The following is a 15,670-nucleotide window of genomic DNA, read 5'->3' on the forward strand; positions in this document are numbered from 1 at the left end:
CTTACTTACTACATACATCAACTGAAGATGAAATAGCATATGATACAATATAAACGATTCAAACTTTACATACTATATAACTTAGAAGCATATGCTATCAAACACATTCCGCACTATATACATTCAATCCACGAACCCAAACACACAACCCACCCCCCTGTCAACCACTACATTAAGAAAGAAGCTAAATCAACTCAACAACACCCTAATCTCCCCAGTCGTCCTAGGGAACAACTTCCTCAATCCCCCCTTCTCCTCCTCTCTCTCCTCCTCCTCCTCACCCTCATCCCCATCTACCACACCTCCACGCGCCTCATTATCCGCCGCAATCACCATCCCCTCAACAAACTCAAAGTCCCTACAGAACGCCTCGACCGCATCCTCCGTAACGCTCTTCACGAACGTCGCGCTCGCCACGCGCTTCAAGTTCTCCGTGGCATCCATCAACGCAGACGGAAGGAAGTCATCCAATTGCTGACTGATATTCACAAGCGCCTGCGGCTGGAAGGCTGGGAGGGTGAGGATATCTGAGATGTTTGGTTTCAATGACTTCTGTTGGTCTGAGGGTGGTTGTTGAGGGGAGAAGGGCTCCAGGGCTGTGAGGAGGGTCTGGAGACCTGAGGAGGTGAGGAGGTAGCGGTGTTGGATTTCGAGGAGGTCTGTGCGGAGGGTTGAGAGGGCAGTTTGGATTGGGGAGAGGTGGGTGGTGCTGGCGAAGGGGTAGGGGGATATGGTTGTGCGGACGGTGAGGTGGATGTTGGTTAGGTAGATGGTTTGGGTGGTGTGGGAGGGGAGATCGGCAGCGGAGGATTTGGCGAGGTCGAGGAAGGGTTCCAGGGCGGAGTGGAGGACAGGGGTGAATTTGTTTTCGGTGCTGGTGCTGGTGCTGGTGTCCTGGGGTGCTGGTGAGGTGGGCTTGGGGCCGGGGGTGGGGATGGGGTCGGCGCCATAGGAGGCCTCGTGGGTTTTCATTAGGGAGGTGAGGACTTCTAGGGCGTCTTGGAGGAATTGGGGTGCGGAGAGGTCCGCCGGGGGTGTGAGCGCCGAGGGGTCTGTTGAGATGTTGTTGACTTCGTCGTGCATAAGGGTTTCGAAGTGGTTGAAGGTGAACTTTTCGAGGGTTTCAAGGAGCTCGGCCAGGTTGGATTGCGGGCCGAGGAGTTTTCTGAAGGTCGTTTGGTAGAAGGATAGTAGATTGACTACCTTGTAGCAGGTGACGGGGTCGTCGTGGCCTTGGATGACTAGCTCGACGCGCTGGCGCAGGGCCCGGGAGACGCCAATAAGGTCTCGGTTGACTAGGTCGCTGAGAGCCTTTTGGCCGTCGAAAGATACTTCTTTGTCCTCGTCGATACGGGACCAGGGTTCGCTGCTTAGCCCAGCTTGGATGCCTTTGGCGAGCTCTTCGCCGTCGGCGACGAAGAGGGCCTCGAGTGCCTCTCGTTCGGAGACGGTGGTGGAATGCACCCAGGCCAGCATGTCTCCGATGTACCGCAAGGGGTCGTGGGTGGAGAACTCGATTGGCTTCACGTTGGTGTCACCCGTCGTGCCAGAGACGGCATCGGTAAGGGCATAGTGGAAGGCATCAGAGAGCACGTAGTCTCGCGCCTCTGCGAAGAAATCCAGGCAGCTGTGGAATAAGCTTGGCCGCTCCGCCAGCACTCGCAGAACACGTCTGATAGAGCTGCTGATGCGAGGATCTTCAAGGTTGAGGGATCTGAACTCCTTCTGTATCCACCTGTAGAGTTTCTGGTAGGCGGAATTGAGGTTTCTAGAGCTCTTCTCCATGAGTTCCAGACCCAGTCGCTCGTTCTCACCCCCGAGGAGTGCTTCGCAGTCCCGGTAGACTTGCTTGACTCTGGCGAGGACTTCGAAGAAATGGTCATCAATAGGCTCCTCGGCATGTGTCAGGATCAGCAGATCCTCATCCGGGACGATGAAATGTTGGGTGAAAGCTTCCAGCAGCTCCTGTTTGGTCTCTGCCTCTTTCTTCTGTTTCATCAAGGCCGACGCTTCCTCGAGCACTGGTGCTGTTTCCTGTCTGGCAGAGACAATATGTTTGCGCATCTCATCGCAAGTCTGATTCAGGTTGGTAATCACAGTTCCTATCCGTTTCAATTGCTGCGCAGCAGGCTAAGTTAGCATCCATTGGATCTCTCAGCATCGGCGCATCTCACCTCCGCAACCAGACCGAAATCCCGCACAATCTCGGCATTGCTGTCGACGACCTCCTTCTGAACGTCCAAGCGTAGTTGTCTCCGAACTTCTGCCGTATTGTGTATCCCCCTGAGGCTGAGTGTCTCCAGCGCATCGCGAATGTCCGAGTCCGCATAGGAGGCCGAAAGTACACTTGTCAGTCGGTTGGACAAGGCATTGGATCGCTGATGTACGGGGGGTGAAAGCGGGGAGGAAGCTGGCGATGATGCTCGAGTAGAGCCATGGCTGGAGATTACTCCATTGGGAGGGAAATAGCTCGCCATCGTGGGACTGTTGGCCTCGTCGAGCTGTCTAGCTGGGATGGTCACTACGAGTGTCCCGCGGGATGGAAGCGGAGGCGGGATTCGGCGCAGCGCTTTCCCCGGCCGGGTTGTTGATCCGTCCCTGTACCTGAATCAACCTTTGAACCTAATCCTTTCCTCAACCCGCATCCTTGAAAAAATATCAAGATATTTGATTGTTAGGCCTTTACATGGCTATTCAACCCTTGCCTATCCCAGCTAATTTCTAACATCACGCTCGATTGCCATGGATAGCCCCCTCCTCTCCCCCGCAAAGGCGCGCCAAGCGGCCATTCAGGCCAAAGATTGGGCCTATGTCAATGCATGGCTCAGTCGTCAGTACGCACCGAATCCAGTTCCCAGCTTCGAGCGAAATGAAGATACACTGCGCACCCTCCTAGCACTGGCCGCTGCCAATGATACTGCGGATGAGGAAGCCACCGTTCTCCACCAGGCTCGCGAGCAGGCGGTTGAAAGCTTCAAAGCCCGAGAAAAGAATGAGGAAAAGCAGAAGGTAGAAATACTGGATGAGGTGGAGCATAATCTTGACGACAATGGCAGACGAAACCTGGACGACCTGGCAGAGACAACGGCAGTACTAGGGGCTTTGGGCACAAGTACGAGAGACCTGGGCCAATCGATCATTGAACTTACGGTGGAGGAATTCGATGCGCAGCAGCAGATGAGTAGAGTACAGGCACTACACGAATACTTGGGCAGAGAGCTGGCTACGCTGCGAGAACAACTTTTAGACCTCAAGACCAACGAGGTGTATGAAACACCAGCCAACCTCCCAGCGCTGACGGCGGAATGGACAAGAGAAACTAAATTGCTCAGCGCCAAAGCTGGCGAATACCACGATCGAATTGCCTCGCTACAGAGAAATAGGATCAAGGGACCCACGCTTGAAGAAGTGATTGCGGAAGAGCAGAGCGTGATCAGGATGCTGGAGAGCACTGAAACACTAGTGGAGAGGGTAAAGAAGCTCCATGATCTGCCAAGCGACATCCCTGGTGCTCGGGCGCAATACAAGGAGCTAGAACAGGAGCTTGACCTACTCACCCAGCAACGGAACACTATGTCTGACAAGCTTGCCGACAAGTAAATTCTACACTACAAATAATGTAGGACTCTGTTTATCAAATGTTCAACTAGTATTGAGCTAGGGAGAGGTGATACTATCAAGGTGTGGTATCGTCAACTCATAAAATCATGAAAAGGACAATCTGCCGTGAGCCGCCAACCCATCGTTCTCCGATTCCATGCATCACAGAACAGTGAAAGCGCTATTGGTCATGACTCGTCGATCGATTGTATTCGGAAATGTTGTGCACTTAGTTGTTACCCAGACCAAGGGTGTCCTTGATCTTGTCGCCACTGCAGAGTCTGTTAGTTAAGATGTTCTCATTGACCACTACATGGTCAGGGATATACTGACATGGAGCCGGAAGCACCGCCGTGGGAAGTGTTATCGTGGGAGCGCTGGGTCTTGTCGAAAGCCTCCTGCGTGCCAGACTTGCTGTTGTCGGACTGGAAGCCGCGAGCGACGCGATCACCGGTGTCGGTAACGGTCTCCTTGATCTTGTCCTGGGTGGACTTGGCGGAGTCAGGAGTAAACTCCTCCTTAGCCTCTGCATAAGCGGGTAAGTATCACGCAAGCCAAATGGTGTGAGCGCGCCTGAACGCAGGAACAGGAGACATACTAGTGGAGAAATCCTTGCGACCGGCGTCAGACATGTTGATTGAGTGGTTGTTAAGAGAACTTGGAAGTGTTGGATGTAGTTGAGTTTTGGATTGGATATTGCGATTTGTAGATGATTGGATTGTTGATGGAAGAGACACTCATCGATGGTGCAGAGGAGTCTTTATATAAGTTTCTGAGTCCTCAAGTTGCTCCATGACGTCGACTATCCTGGCAGTGAATAGCTACGCCATCGATAAACGTGAATGCAGCCAGTGAAACCGGGGGGAAGCAGTCCTGGAAGAGATACCAGCGAATCAACGTCATCATGAGGGGAGTACCCCGGTTTCGATCAGGACGCCGGATCTTGCATGTGCGTCATCGGGGCATGACGATATTTGAGTTTATTCCCTGTGTACTGTGTTTTGTGTACAAACTACAAGGTCGAAAAAGCGGATGGCGCCAGACCTCGCCGATCTGGTCCAGACTTTCCTCTTTGGGGGCGGCCCTAGTCATGACGTCTGCATGATCGCATGTAGCTCGATGCGGTTAGCGCCAGAATGTTCTCGGAACTATGTTAAAGCGAACACCGACATTGAGCTAGACTGCAAATAGTATAGCTTTGTTGTGCAATGTAAACAGCAAGCGGTAGCCACCAGCAGAAAGCGGCCAGCTGTTCACCGCCACGCGGCGAGTCCCTTCAGGCCGACTGCCTGTTGTCCTGCCTGACGCTCTCCCTCTCTTTGTCCTTCCAATGCGTTTGGCGCCAACACGCTCTCTCGTTAGGTCTGCTGGACCACCATGTTGATCGGCTCTATATCTATTTGCTCTGTTTTTCTTTGCGATTTTGACCTACCGTTTTCCGTTCGTGCTTGACGTTCTCTGCGAGCCCGCCGGTTTGTGATTATCTCTGGAGGCAACCCCGCTCGCCTTATCAATCAATCACTGCTCCAGCTGCTGCCGGGCAATCAACACCCTCATTGCACACCAATTTCGCCCTCATACTTGTAATGCCATCATCGTTTGAATCAGCTTCAAATTGGGATTTCACTCCGGTGATCAATCTCCTCCGCACCCCGACCTACGGCACTGGTAGCTCATCGGTTCCTTATCGCCACCCAGAGTCCGCCTCAATTGTTCGGCCTACGTGGGAGACAAACAACAACGATGGCTCCGCTTCCTCTGCTGATGTGCGTGAGGTGAGGCCTGGTGAGGGGGTCCCTCCGAAGCTAGGAGACTTTGGTTCTCTTTGGGAGCTTTTAGGCAGTACTAGCATCTCGGCCTCCCGCCCACCAGTTGAACCTTGTGAACTTCAGCGAAACACGCCTACCCCTACGCCACAATCGCCTAAGCGAATCGAAATCCTCAAACGACCTTTGGATGACCCTGTCGACTCTGCAGGCTTGGATGAGGAGCCTTCCCGTACTCCGTCAAAGCCTATACCTGTCTCCAGGTCCCGCAACTTGCAGGCCAAGGCCACCGCCGGGAAGCGAGCTCCCAATAAATCAGATGTTGCACTAAGCAAGCATGTAGATGAGGCTAGCACCTCTGAGAGCGCTGTGGAAGCCGAGTCTGATGGCAACCTTAGCGTCTTTGATCCTCCTTTGCTCAAGAGTGGAAGCACTCCGTCGCTGGTCCCTCCGCAGGTCGGCACGGCGGGTGCCATGTCTGATCCATATGAGACGCCGCCTTCCTCCTATGATGAGTCGATGGAGGCATCTCCGCCGAAGATTGTGAAGAACCCTCCCAACACTGGCACGCTACGCGTACAGCCTATTGCATATAGGTCTACGGCTGATCGGAGGATCGGTCTCTTGACTAAGCTTTTGAAGAACTTCCCCGACTATGCAGATGCCGTAACCCAAGTCGGACGGCCTTTGAACTCTAAGAAGACGGATGTCACCCGCCGTCCCATCCATGTCTTTGTTGACATGTCCAATGTATGTATATTCAAGACTAATGGTGTTGATTGTGCTAACTGGGCCAGATCATGGTTGGATTTCACGATACGGTCAAGCTATCGCGCAAAATCCCGGTGAAGACGCGGATTCGTCGATTGCCTTTGTCATTTCAAAACTTCTCTCTAATCCTCGAGCGTGGCCGGCCCACCGCCAAACGAGTCCTGGTGGGCTCGGATCGATTTGCAGCCATCACCGAAGGCGAACAACTTGGTTACGAAGCCAACATTCTCGACCGGGTCCACAAAGTCAAGCATATGACTCCTCGTCAAATGCGGTTCCGTAAGAATCCTCGAGCTGGCGCTCACGACCCTGGTAGCGGTTCAGAAACGAACGAAGCATCAGAGGAGCGCTGGGTTGAGCAGGGTGTGGACGAAATTCTGCATCTGAAGATTCTCGAAAGTTTGCTAGACACGGACGAACCGGCAACCATCGTTTTAGCCACGGGAGACGCGGCGGAAGCCGAATTCTCGGGCGGATTTATGAAGATGGTAGAGCGGGCGCTGAGTCGGGGCTGGGCCGTAGAGCTGGTCAGCTTCAGCCAAGTGACGAGCTATGCTTATCGCCGGAAGGAATTCCGGGCGAAATGGGGGAACCGATTTCGGATGATTGCGCTGGATGAGTATATTGAGGAGCTGCTGGATATGTAGACTTTGGTTACTGCATTAGTTGTTGCTGCTGGCAGGTCAGATTGTTATTCCTCTCAGAATTATAAGATGCTGGTGGTTTTATGAAGATATTAGTTGATGATAGGAGCTTGAGATGAAGATGCAACAAATTGAACCATTCTCGAGACTACTGCTGAGCCTAGGTTCAACTATGGAAGTATACTGTGTCCGTCCATACCAGTTTATGGCACCTAGTACTCTTATTTACCTGGTAGCATTAATCGAATTCCGTACTAGTGTCCCCAATCAGTGTGCTTATATTTACATCGTAGAATAACTGAGGCTGTTGATACTTAGAACTACAGGTACTATCTCGGGTTGGAGGTAGAAAAATATATATCCATCTGTCAGGGATGCATACCAGAATTGGGGATGAAAAACATATACACACTCTCCAGCCATATGACAGACCCCTTTAAAATACCATTATCACCTCCTCATCAATATGTCAAATTTGATGTCTTCAGTTCTACCAAAATATAAGTAGTACTAAGTAGAGTTGTTCCTCGGCCGGCCATCCGTAACACCCCGCCCCCACCATCAATCAAAGTTCCGCTCCGCGCAGCAGCTGAGCTTTTCCTCTCCTCCATCATACCAACAACCTACAACATACCTCTTTACTCCTTCCTATCCTCTCATAAATATTCATATACCTTTGATCATAAAAGGCAATCGCATACACACCCACACCACATATCCCTTCAACAATTCTTCATAGAAACGTCCCACCATGACCTCACCACCACCAACATACACCCCGCAACCCCTCTACGGCGGCGCCATTAAAGGCCTCATCCCCAAGGGCTGGCTAGATGCTAGGTACATACATACCTTCCTCCCTTCCCCTTCCCTTCCCTTTCCACCCCACCCCTTTCCCAACCATCAATCCCAATACTAACGAAATAATAATGAAAAAAAAGTAACCTCCGCCAAATCCCCGACCACCAAGAACTCTACCTCTCCCCGACAACCCTCTCAACCCTAATCTACGAAATCAACGAATACGTGCCCGACAGCACAAGCCAAGAAACATTATCCAAGCACAGCGAATTATTCGCGTCCGCCACCGGTGGCCTCACCACCACTACTCAAAACCAAGATGGAAGAAGAGAAACCCTCGACAAAGCCGCCATTCTCTATCACATCCTGGACATCCAGGAGAATGACACCGTCGGTAAAGAGACTATTCGGTTCCGCACGCCCATTACGAGTGTGGGATGTCGGGAGGGGACTGGGGCGGGGAGGGTGTATACGGGGAGGGTGGAGTTGGGGAAGGAGGGGAGTAAGGATGCGGTGAGATGTACGTTTTTGGTGGTTAGGTTGGAGGAGCAGGGGAGTGATTTGGTGGTTTGGGGGAATGTACCTGTTAAGGAGTTTGAGGGGAGGGGGGATGAGGAGGGGTTGAGGGGGGAGGAAGGGGTTGTTGGGGGGGTGGTGGAGGGGTTGCTTGGTGGTGATGGGTTGGTGGTTGTGGAGTGGGATTTGTTTGGATGATTCATTCTCTCTTTCTTTCTTCCTTTCTTCTGGTGGTTTTTTGGGGGGTGGTGTCTGGTGGGGGTGGAGGAATGATACCATTTTGTGTGCGTGCTAGGTAGTTACTTAGATAGATAGTTCTACATATTATCAAGGACCACTACAGAAACATTTAAAGGTTACACTATAATCGGTGTATGTATCTTGATTGGTCTGTTTGTACACCTAGAGAAAAGAAAGAACGAAATGAAACAACAAGCTGTATGTATGTACATGATCGCTAATAACAAGACATTCAACCGTCAGTCATGACATACATCAAATATTATACCTACTAGATCAACATCCCCCATGTCCCACTTGACAGGAATCTCAAATCACGTCTGCCTCTGCGTCTCATTCAACACGCGGCCCACCTCATTCAACAATCCCCTGACGCTTGGAGCTGGCGCGTTCACCGACTTCTTCAATGGCGACACATTCCTCACCTTGGGTTGAATCTGTTGCAAGATGCCCTGGCACCGGCACCGATGTCTCTTGGGGTCAATGCTCTTCGAGTGACGTCCGTAGTCCAAGTTGCAGTGCACGCAGCGCCAGACGTACTTATAGTCGATGGCGTAGTCATGCTTGATCGATATCTCGACTTTCCCACCGTAGACAGGATGGTTCTTCATAGCTTCCTTGCACTTGCTGGCCCATGCCTTGAAACTAGTGCCGTGCGGGTTGTCATGCACGCCTGAGATCATGTAGTTCGCCAAATGACAGAACTCGTGTGCGACCGTCTTGATAATCCGCTCTTCGCAGTCAACGACTTTCGCTGCCAGTTCGATGGTGGCATAATGCTGAGGTGGCATGGCCGGGTCTCCTCCCTTCTTTGGTGACGGGGTAACACATTTCCAGGATGCTCGACCGGCGGTCGTTTGGAGTCGCTTTTTCCATTCGATGATCACGCCTCCTGTCGACGCGGTCATTCTTGAGAGTCGGCCGTCAGTCACGGTGTCGTCGAGGACTTTGAAGAATTTCTCGGCCATGGCTTGTCTGTTCTCTATAAATGCCTTTGCGCGCTCCCGCTCGAGCTTTCTCTGCTCCGCTTCGGCCTTCTTCATAGCTGTCTTGCTGGGTGTTTTTGCTGAGGACTTGGTTGTGGTCTTTGGTGTTACGGTCTTGGGCACAATATCCCTGTCACTGAATTCATCATCCGAGTCCGAGTCGTCGAATTCGCGCAGTAGATCGTCGATCTTGCACGGAGAGTGCTGGTCGATCCAGTTGTTGGTGTTTTCCTGGCTCCAGAATGCGTCGACGCTCTCTCGGTGTGGTGTTGGTGGGATGTGGGCCTTCAGCTTGGTTGGAGATCGTAGACTGCGTCCCTTTGTTGGACTAGATGGGGGCGTCTCTAGTTTAACACTGCTCCTTGATGGGAGCTTCTTGGTGGGGGCGTCTATTTCTTCGATGCTGCTGCTTGGTGTTATTACATATATGGGTGGCTGGGGGTCTCCATCTCTACTCACTCATAAGTGTTTTCCTCTTCCTGCTTAGGCTCTATGTCTTTGTTGTCCAGCATCAGCTTGTTCAACTTTTCGGATATTTCGAGCTCGCTTTGAAACAACCTCTTAGGCTTTGCCTCGAGCTTGGGGACCTCCATTGTTATTGTAGCAGGCACTGAAGGTTCCAAGTGAAGGCTTTCACGCGGAGAATCCTGAGGTGTTGTCTCTGGCTCTATTTCTGGACGGGGTCGTCTGCCCCTAAGCAGTCTCTTTCTAGTCCTAGGCGGCGAAGGGGTTGGCTGTTTCTCTTCTGGTTCTTCTTCGAGGCTTTCATCGTCGGACGCCTCATGATAGCTGATGTCTTCATTGTCGCTGACAATGAAATCATCCAGGGAGTCAAAGCCATTATCATCTTCGCTTTCTTCACCTTCCGACTCCGTCTCCTCTCGACGATAGCCCATATACCTCGTCCTGGACCTGCCTCGTGGCTGTACCTCTCTGTTCGTAATACGCGTAGGCGCCCGGTTAGAAGCAGTAGACGAGTTCCTCGAGAGCCCGGAACTTTCATCAGCCTCTTCTGCCTCATCATCAATCGGATCATTTTCCTTGTCATAGTTATAGCCGACCGATTTGCGCGGCGGTCTATTATTCCGTGACTGCTGCGACAATGGAAGCAACAAAGAATTGACTTGCGAGAGCTTCAAAGGATCCGCAGTGCGTCCCTCATTCGACATCAAAGACCGAGTAGACGACAAACTGCTCTCCTCCGTTTCACTCTGCTCGTCCCCATTGTCCGAGAAGATATCGAATACCCCACTGGAAACAGTTCCCGATCTTTGTCGTCTGTTACTATTCTTCCTCTGCGACGATTCTTCGATCGCTGGCGTTGTCGCGGAGTATCGGCTCTTTGTCCATGTCTCGGTGGCGGCCCATTGTTCTACTGTCTTGGCTTTTCCGTTCGTGGGGTATTTGTTGTCTCTGGTCTCGCGCTTGATGGTCGCTGTACGATTGAGAGTCCTCTGCCGTGGAGGTGTTCGGCGCTCTTGGAGCTTTGCTGGCTTCGTGGGACTGGATGGGTTGAGTCGAGCCATTCTGGTCTTGTCTTCTCGTGCGGTGCGGCTGCTGCTGATGGCAGGACACGATCAAGTGCTTCTCTTCCTCCTCCCACTCCTGCAGGACAGGATGTGAGATGTCAGAATGCACCTGCTGTGATGCCGGTGCTCGGTATATGTGGTGTCTGCGGACTTGCAGATGTAGGTGTGGTGTACCTGCGTGTGAGCTGGTGCTGGATATATCTATGCAGGTGGTCTAGATAATGTTGATGGATGGGCGAAGAGACGTGGTTGGCACGGCAACCTCGGCACTGGTTCGCCTACCACGGGATGGTCTGGTGGCAGCCATTGGGTTTAAGGTTCCATGGTGTACGTGGTACGCAGTTATCAACGAGAGTCAGGAAGTTTATTCATCTCACAACGCAGATGCAAGTCCCTATCGATACAAGAAGATGCCTACATGTGGGATACGAAAGAAAAATAAATGCAAAAAGATGAAGACAAGGCCCGAGCCGCGGATCGAACGCGGGACCTCTCGCAGATATGCTTGGGTTTGTATCCCTAAGCGAGAATCATACCACTAGACCACCCGGGCTTGTTATATGTTTAGGCCTCAACTTCTTGATTCATGAGCCTAGGCATGGCTTGTCGGTTATGAACAGCAATGCATAGGTTTGTCTGTGGCCATGTAGACGGGTTTTTCCACAATTTAGATGACTGATTGATTGGAGTGCCTATCCCCCTGCTAATTAGCAGTTCTATTCATTTTATAACCTAAGTCTCGCACTTTGCTACGTGTTATTGTTATGGTACTACTAGTAAGGGTAGCCGTTAAGATATATACATCATCGTTTTATATAGCCCATCATACATACAACAGACCGGCACACGCCCGCTACTAAAGCAGGTAGCTATCTTATACTAGTAGTAGTGGCCGGTAGTGTCATGGAAGTGATATCAGTGGCACCAAGCCCTGGGGTGACTGGCATACGGATACAATATTGATCAGTCACGGTATTCCAGCCGTGGATAACAACCCCGTCGCACGGCAAGGGCAACAGGCATGAACCTACTAGACATGTGAAACACTGGTCACCAGAACAGATGATGATATCACCATGGACATCATAGATGCGGTGAATTAGGGGTGCAGAAGCGGGGAGCAGGGGAAGAGATTGGACGCCCTAAGTCTATCGGGGTGAACAAACAACCATGGCAGGACCGAAAGACATGGCAGGAAGAACGGCTTATGGGCATATACCGCCGGTAGCTCACACTTCAGCGGACTGAACATGGCTGGTTGTACTAGTGTCAATCACCGAAGAACTACACAGCAAAGGCTGGGGTGGTTGGCTTGCATGTACCGTATACCCACGGGCATAGTACCACTATATATCGTCGGGATCAGAGCATGTAGTACTCTCACCAGCCACACAGTATTGATAATTAGAGGAGTACACAATCAACCAAAGGGCATATTAAGCCCTCAAGCATATACTCGATAGACTACCGTGTGGCGACTCAAAGCCATTGCAACCACAGGTATAACCCAGCCAGCCCAAGCACATCCACATCATATGGCACACGAGAGATATCGAACAAACCAAAACAGACGGACTAAGACAATACACCCACATGCACAGGGAGCTCACGTCACACTAGATCCATCAGGTCTAAGACATCAAGCAGGAAGTCGCCCACAGCAGCATCGCACAGTCCAACGCAGAACCCGTTCACTGCCTACAGTGTACATGAAGTCAAGCTTTGGGGATACCGTTGCCTCCACCGTGCAACGCAACCGAACCAACCAAACGCAGATGCATATCATACCACCCATAAGAGCCACAAATACTCCATAACTGCGGAGGTAGTTGCGTAGCTACACAGCAGTGCATCTTGATAACTCGAACAACCGAATGCGGAGAGAAGCATCTCATCCGTGCAGATCAGACAGACAGACAGAACAACTGTGCGCAAGCAAGGTTGCTAATCACCCCACTCCCAGCCAAACAAACTTTCTGACTTGCCGTGCTTCTGGATCCCGATGTTGCTTCGACACATGCCGATCTTGAGTTTCAAGAAATCGAGTTGCAGATGTACATGGTTAGCGTGGTATATCGGTGTGGCGATGCTAGGCTGCTAACATCTGTACCTACTGAGACCGTCGGTGGCAGGACAGCACGGGACAGATAGGATGACGATGGCCAACCTCCTCTCTCTGCCTCTCCCTCTACATTAGCACCGTGGTTAGTTATGCAGATGACCGACCGTGCAGTGCATGGTGATGATCGCTTCTTTTTCCGTCGGCAAAGCCATTTCATGATTATTCAGGAGTTACCGAGTATCTACTCAGTTCCGCGACAGTCGAGACTCCCCCTGTTCAGCCAAAATTATTGATTGATTGATATAGATAGTATCTAGTAAGTATCTATCTTAGTACGGAGTAGCGAGGCGGATAAGGAGTCCATTAGCGATCATTAATAATTAACGAGGCAGATGATAATAATAACCCAACCCTATAACTACGTACTTGATAGTTTAGTTACCCCATCGGCTAACAGAAACCAAGCGGTGTAAAGTAAATCGAAACAAAAGATACCAATTTACAAAACGCAGATGTGTTTAGTTTGTAAGAACGAAAGGGGAATCCAAATCAACATGCTGATTGGCACGATTAATGGAGGATGATAATAATGGTGCCCTGGTGGTGCCGGGAAGTGTTCTAGGTCGGGCCAAATGGAACCTGAAACCACACACCCCCTTTTTTTCTCTTCCCAGACAAGAGTTCCACGTCGTCGTCTCTTTTGGACCAGTCCGGGCCCTTTCAGCCAGTTGAGAGTTGTCCGGCGTTAAGAAATCGCCACCCGTTGGCCCTTTTGTCGGGCGGACGGGTCCGATTGGACGGTTCCCCGGTCGCGCATGTCCCAGCCCCACTGAGTTTCTGTTTAGAGATTGGTTCTGGGTTTTTGTATCTCCATTTTATGAAACCTGTATTGGAAAGGTGTCCTGATCCTACACAGTAAGTAAAGAGTACTCCACAGTAAGCACAATAGTAGATTATTACAGAGGAGTAAGATGGATGGATGGATGGATGGATCAATCGTTGCATTTGTTGGCTGCAATGAGGTTGAACGGCTGGGATCCTGGCGGTTCACCAACCTCCATCATTGCATGGCTCGAAAGTCAATTAAATTATGCAGCATAAGCAAGTAAGTAATATCCGTTGAATGCCAATCGCATGGCTGTGCCTGAGAGCACGCTTATGGTCTTATGGCGATGTCAGGCTCACTCGTTTGCATGGTGGTGCTTTGATACTTGTCAATTGGGATGCCCACAAGTTCGTCGACCACAAATCGATTATTCTTCCATTGTATTTTGTGTTGCATTTACTTAGAATAGAAGTTAGACTCGAGGGGGTTCGGAGAAAGACCGTGTTCCTGAATCCTACCTGCAAGGGCAGAGATTTATTTATATTTATAGAGGAAGCTGGTCTATGGTTCACCGGCATAGTATGTCCGGAAACCACCTTCAATTCGTGTCAAAAGTACTGTCCATAGCAGAGGTTCAATTTGTTATAGAAATACCAAAAAAAGTCAATCTATAATCTATAAACGTAGACAATATATCCACATGAGAAGGGAACCAGGGAACACCTTAGCAGAATAAATGAGACACACATATTGTGAGAACTTCAACCGGTGGTGCAGCAGTAGCCGGAACCATGGCTCCGAGGGTTGCTTGGTTGCCCTTCGATCTCGGTGCAGGTGTTTATTCATGTCACCGACAGATTTCGGAGACAATTTTCAGAAGTGCATGCTTTTGACCTGCATTATGGCGGAAAAAGTCTTAAGAAGAAAATAAAAAAATTGCCTTTCTGGGGTGATGTTCGCCCGAATCTAAACTGGGAGCCGACTCTATCGTTTAGGTATCGACATGTTGCGTACACCCTGTAGATACTAGATAACTCGGTGGATGCACAAGCTTCACGTTCAGCAGTCATTCCCACACAAGAGGGGACCAGTCTATCCTTCTAGAACCCTTCCCCTCTTAACAGTTAACAACGCCCGGAGCACAGCTTTCCCGGCGACAAGCGAAAGAAAAATGTCTTAGATGAAGCAGATACAGTAGTCGGCTGCTAAGCACTTAGTGTGTACCCACCGCTATGCTCTCCCAGCCTTCCCGCAGTGTAGTGAGAAAAAAAGGCTGGGAAGAAGGCAGACCACATTGTCTTGTCGATCATCTAGCCTGATAATCTCTTACGATATCCCGGGAAGGCCCAAAGATAACCTTAGCTTGCCAATCAGAAACAAGATATTGTCGGAAGTCCTTCAAGGAAGCAAAGAAGGCACCGAAAGAAAAGCAAGAAACCACCCAAGTCTACCAAGGCTCAAAGTTGGGTCTAATGTGTAGGTGGGGGGTTCGCTTGCCTCGAACACTTCAATCTTAGTGGTTTGATGCTTACATTATTATCTGGGAAAAAAACGGGTCACTTGCTTATGTGGTGTCAACGCATGGTTTGCTGAGTTGCGTTACGCAGTTTATCATGCAGGTAAAGTGGCTGACAGGTATTCCGTGTAAGGTAACTTTCAATTCCCCCCAATTGACAGTACCACAAATTTGCTGCTGACGGGATCTCATCCATCGATCAGACAAGCAGAAGCAAGCAAAAGAAGGCATCAGGGTCTATCATCGTCAGGTGGATAAAATCAAATCTACATTAATATTGGGACCCATGACTCAAGGCACCCAAATCCCCAAGGGCCAGGTCAACTAGGAATTTACCTTGTCCTCTCAGGACCTGTCCTGTCCTCATGAACCAAATCAACGAGCGGAACCACCCGGCATAGTTAACTACTACT

The 15,670-nt window shown here is 50.6% G+C and overlaps 6 protein-coding genes across 6 annotated transcripts; 3 read left to right on the forward strand and 3 right to left on the reverse strand.

Moving 5' to 3' along the window:
- Nucleotides 1-189: 189 nt before the first annotated feature.
- cog6 (Golgi transport complex subunit COG6) lies at nt 190-2,477 on the reverse strand (the record flags this gene model as incomplete). The annotated part of the gene is made up of 2 exons (XM_041691872.1): nt 190-2,118; nt 2,175-2,477. The coding sequence occupies 2 exons, from the start codon at nt 2,475-2,477 to the stop codon at nt 190-192; spliced, it is 2,232 nt and encodes a 743-aa protein (XP_041545314.1).
- Nucleotides 2,478-2,742: 265 nt separating this feature from the next.
- On the forward strand, nt 2,743-3,600 carry AKAW2_51894S (uncharacterized protein; the record flags this gene model as incomplete). The annotated part of the gene is made up of 1 exon (XM_041691873.1): nt 2,743-3,600. The coding sequence occupies one exon, from the start codon at nt 2,743-2,745 to the stop codon at nt 3,598-3,600; it is 858 nt and encodes a 285-aa protein (XP_041545315.1).
- Nucleotides 3,601-3,829: 229 nt separating this feature from the next.
- Nucleotides 3,830-4,232, reverse strand: AKAW2_51895A (heat shock 9/12 family protein; the record flags this gene model as incomplete). Its single annotated transcript, XM_041691874.1, has 3 exons — nt 3,830-3,872; nt 3,934-4,126; nt 4,199-4,232. The coding sequence occupies 3 exons, from the start codon at nt 4,230-4,232 to the stop codon at nt 3,830-3,832; spliced, it is 270 nt and encodes an 89-aa protein (XP_041545316.1).
- A 954-nt stretch (nt 4,233-5,186) lies between these two features.
- AKAW2_51896S (NYN domain-containing protein) lies at nt 5,187-6,784 on the forward strand (the record flags this gene model as incomplete). Its single annotated transcript, XM_041691875.1, has 2 exons — nt 5,187-6,116; nt 6,164-6,784. 2 exons carry the CDS (start codon nt 5,187-5,189, stop codon nt 6,782-6,784), a joined length of 1,551 nt encoding a protein of 516 aa, XP_041545317.1.
- A 748-nt stretch (nt 6,785-7,532) lies between these two features.
- On the forward strand, nt 7,533-8,296 carry mog1 (Ran GTPase-binding protein MOG1; the record flags this gene model as incomplete). Its single annotated transcript, XM_041691876.1, has 2 exons — nt 7,533-7,621; nt 7,723-8,296. The coding sequence occupies 2 exons, from the start codon at nt 7,533-7,535 to the stop codon at nt 8,294-8,296; spliced, it is 663 nt and encodes a 220-aa protein (XP_041545318.1).
- A 356-nt stretch (nt 8,297-8,652) lies between these two features.
- On the reverse strand, nt 8,653-10,850 carry AKAW2_51898A (SprT family zinc-dependent metalloprotease; the record flags this gene model as incomplete). Its single annotated transcript, XM_041691877.1, has 2 exons — nt 8,653-9,730; nt 9,784-10,850. 2 exons carry the CDS (start codon nt 10,848-10,850, stop codon nt 8,653-8,655), a joined length of 2,145 nt encoding a protein of 714 aa, XP_041545319.1.
- Nucleotides 10,851-15,670: the final 4,820 nt, after the last annotated feature.

Source organism: Aspergillus luchuensis, chromosome 5 (genome assembly GCF_016861625.1).
Source record: "Aspergillus luchuensis IFO 4308 DNA, chromosome 5, nearly complete sequence".
NCBI lineage: Eukaryota > Fungi > Ascomycota > Eurotiomycetes > Eurotiales > Aspergillaceae > Aspergillus > Aspergillus luchuensis.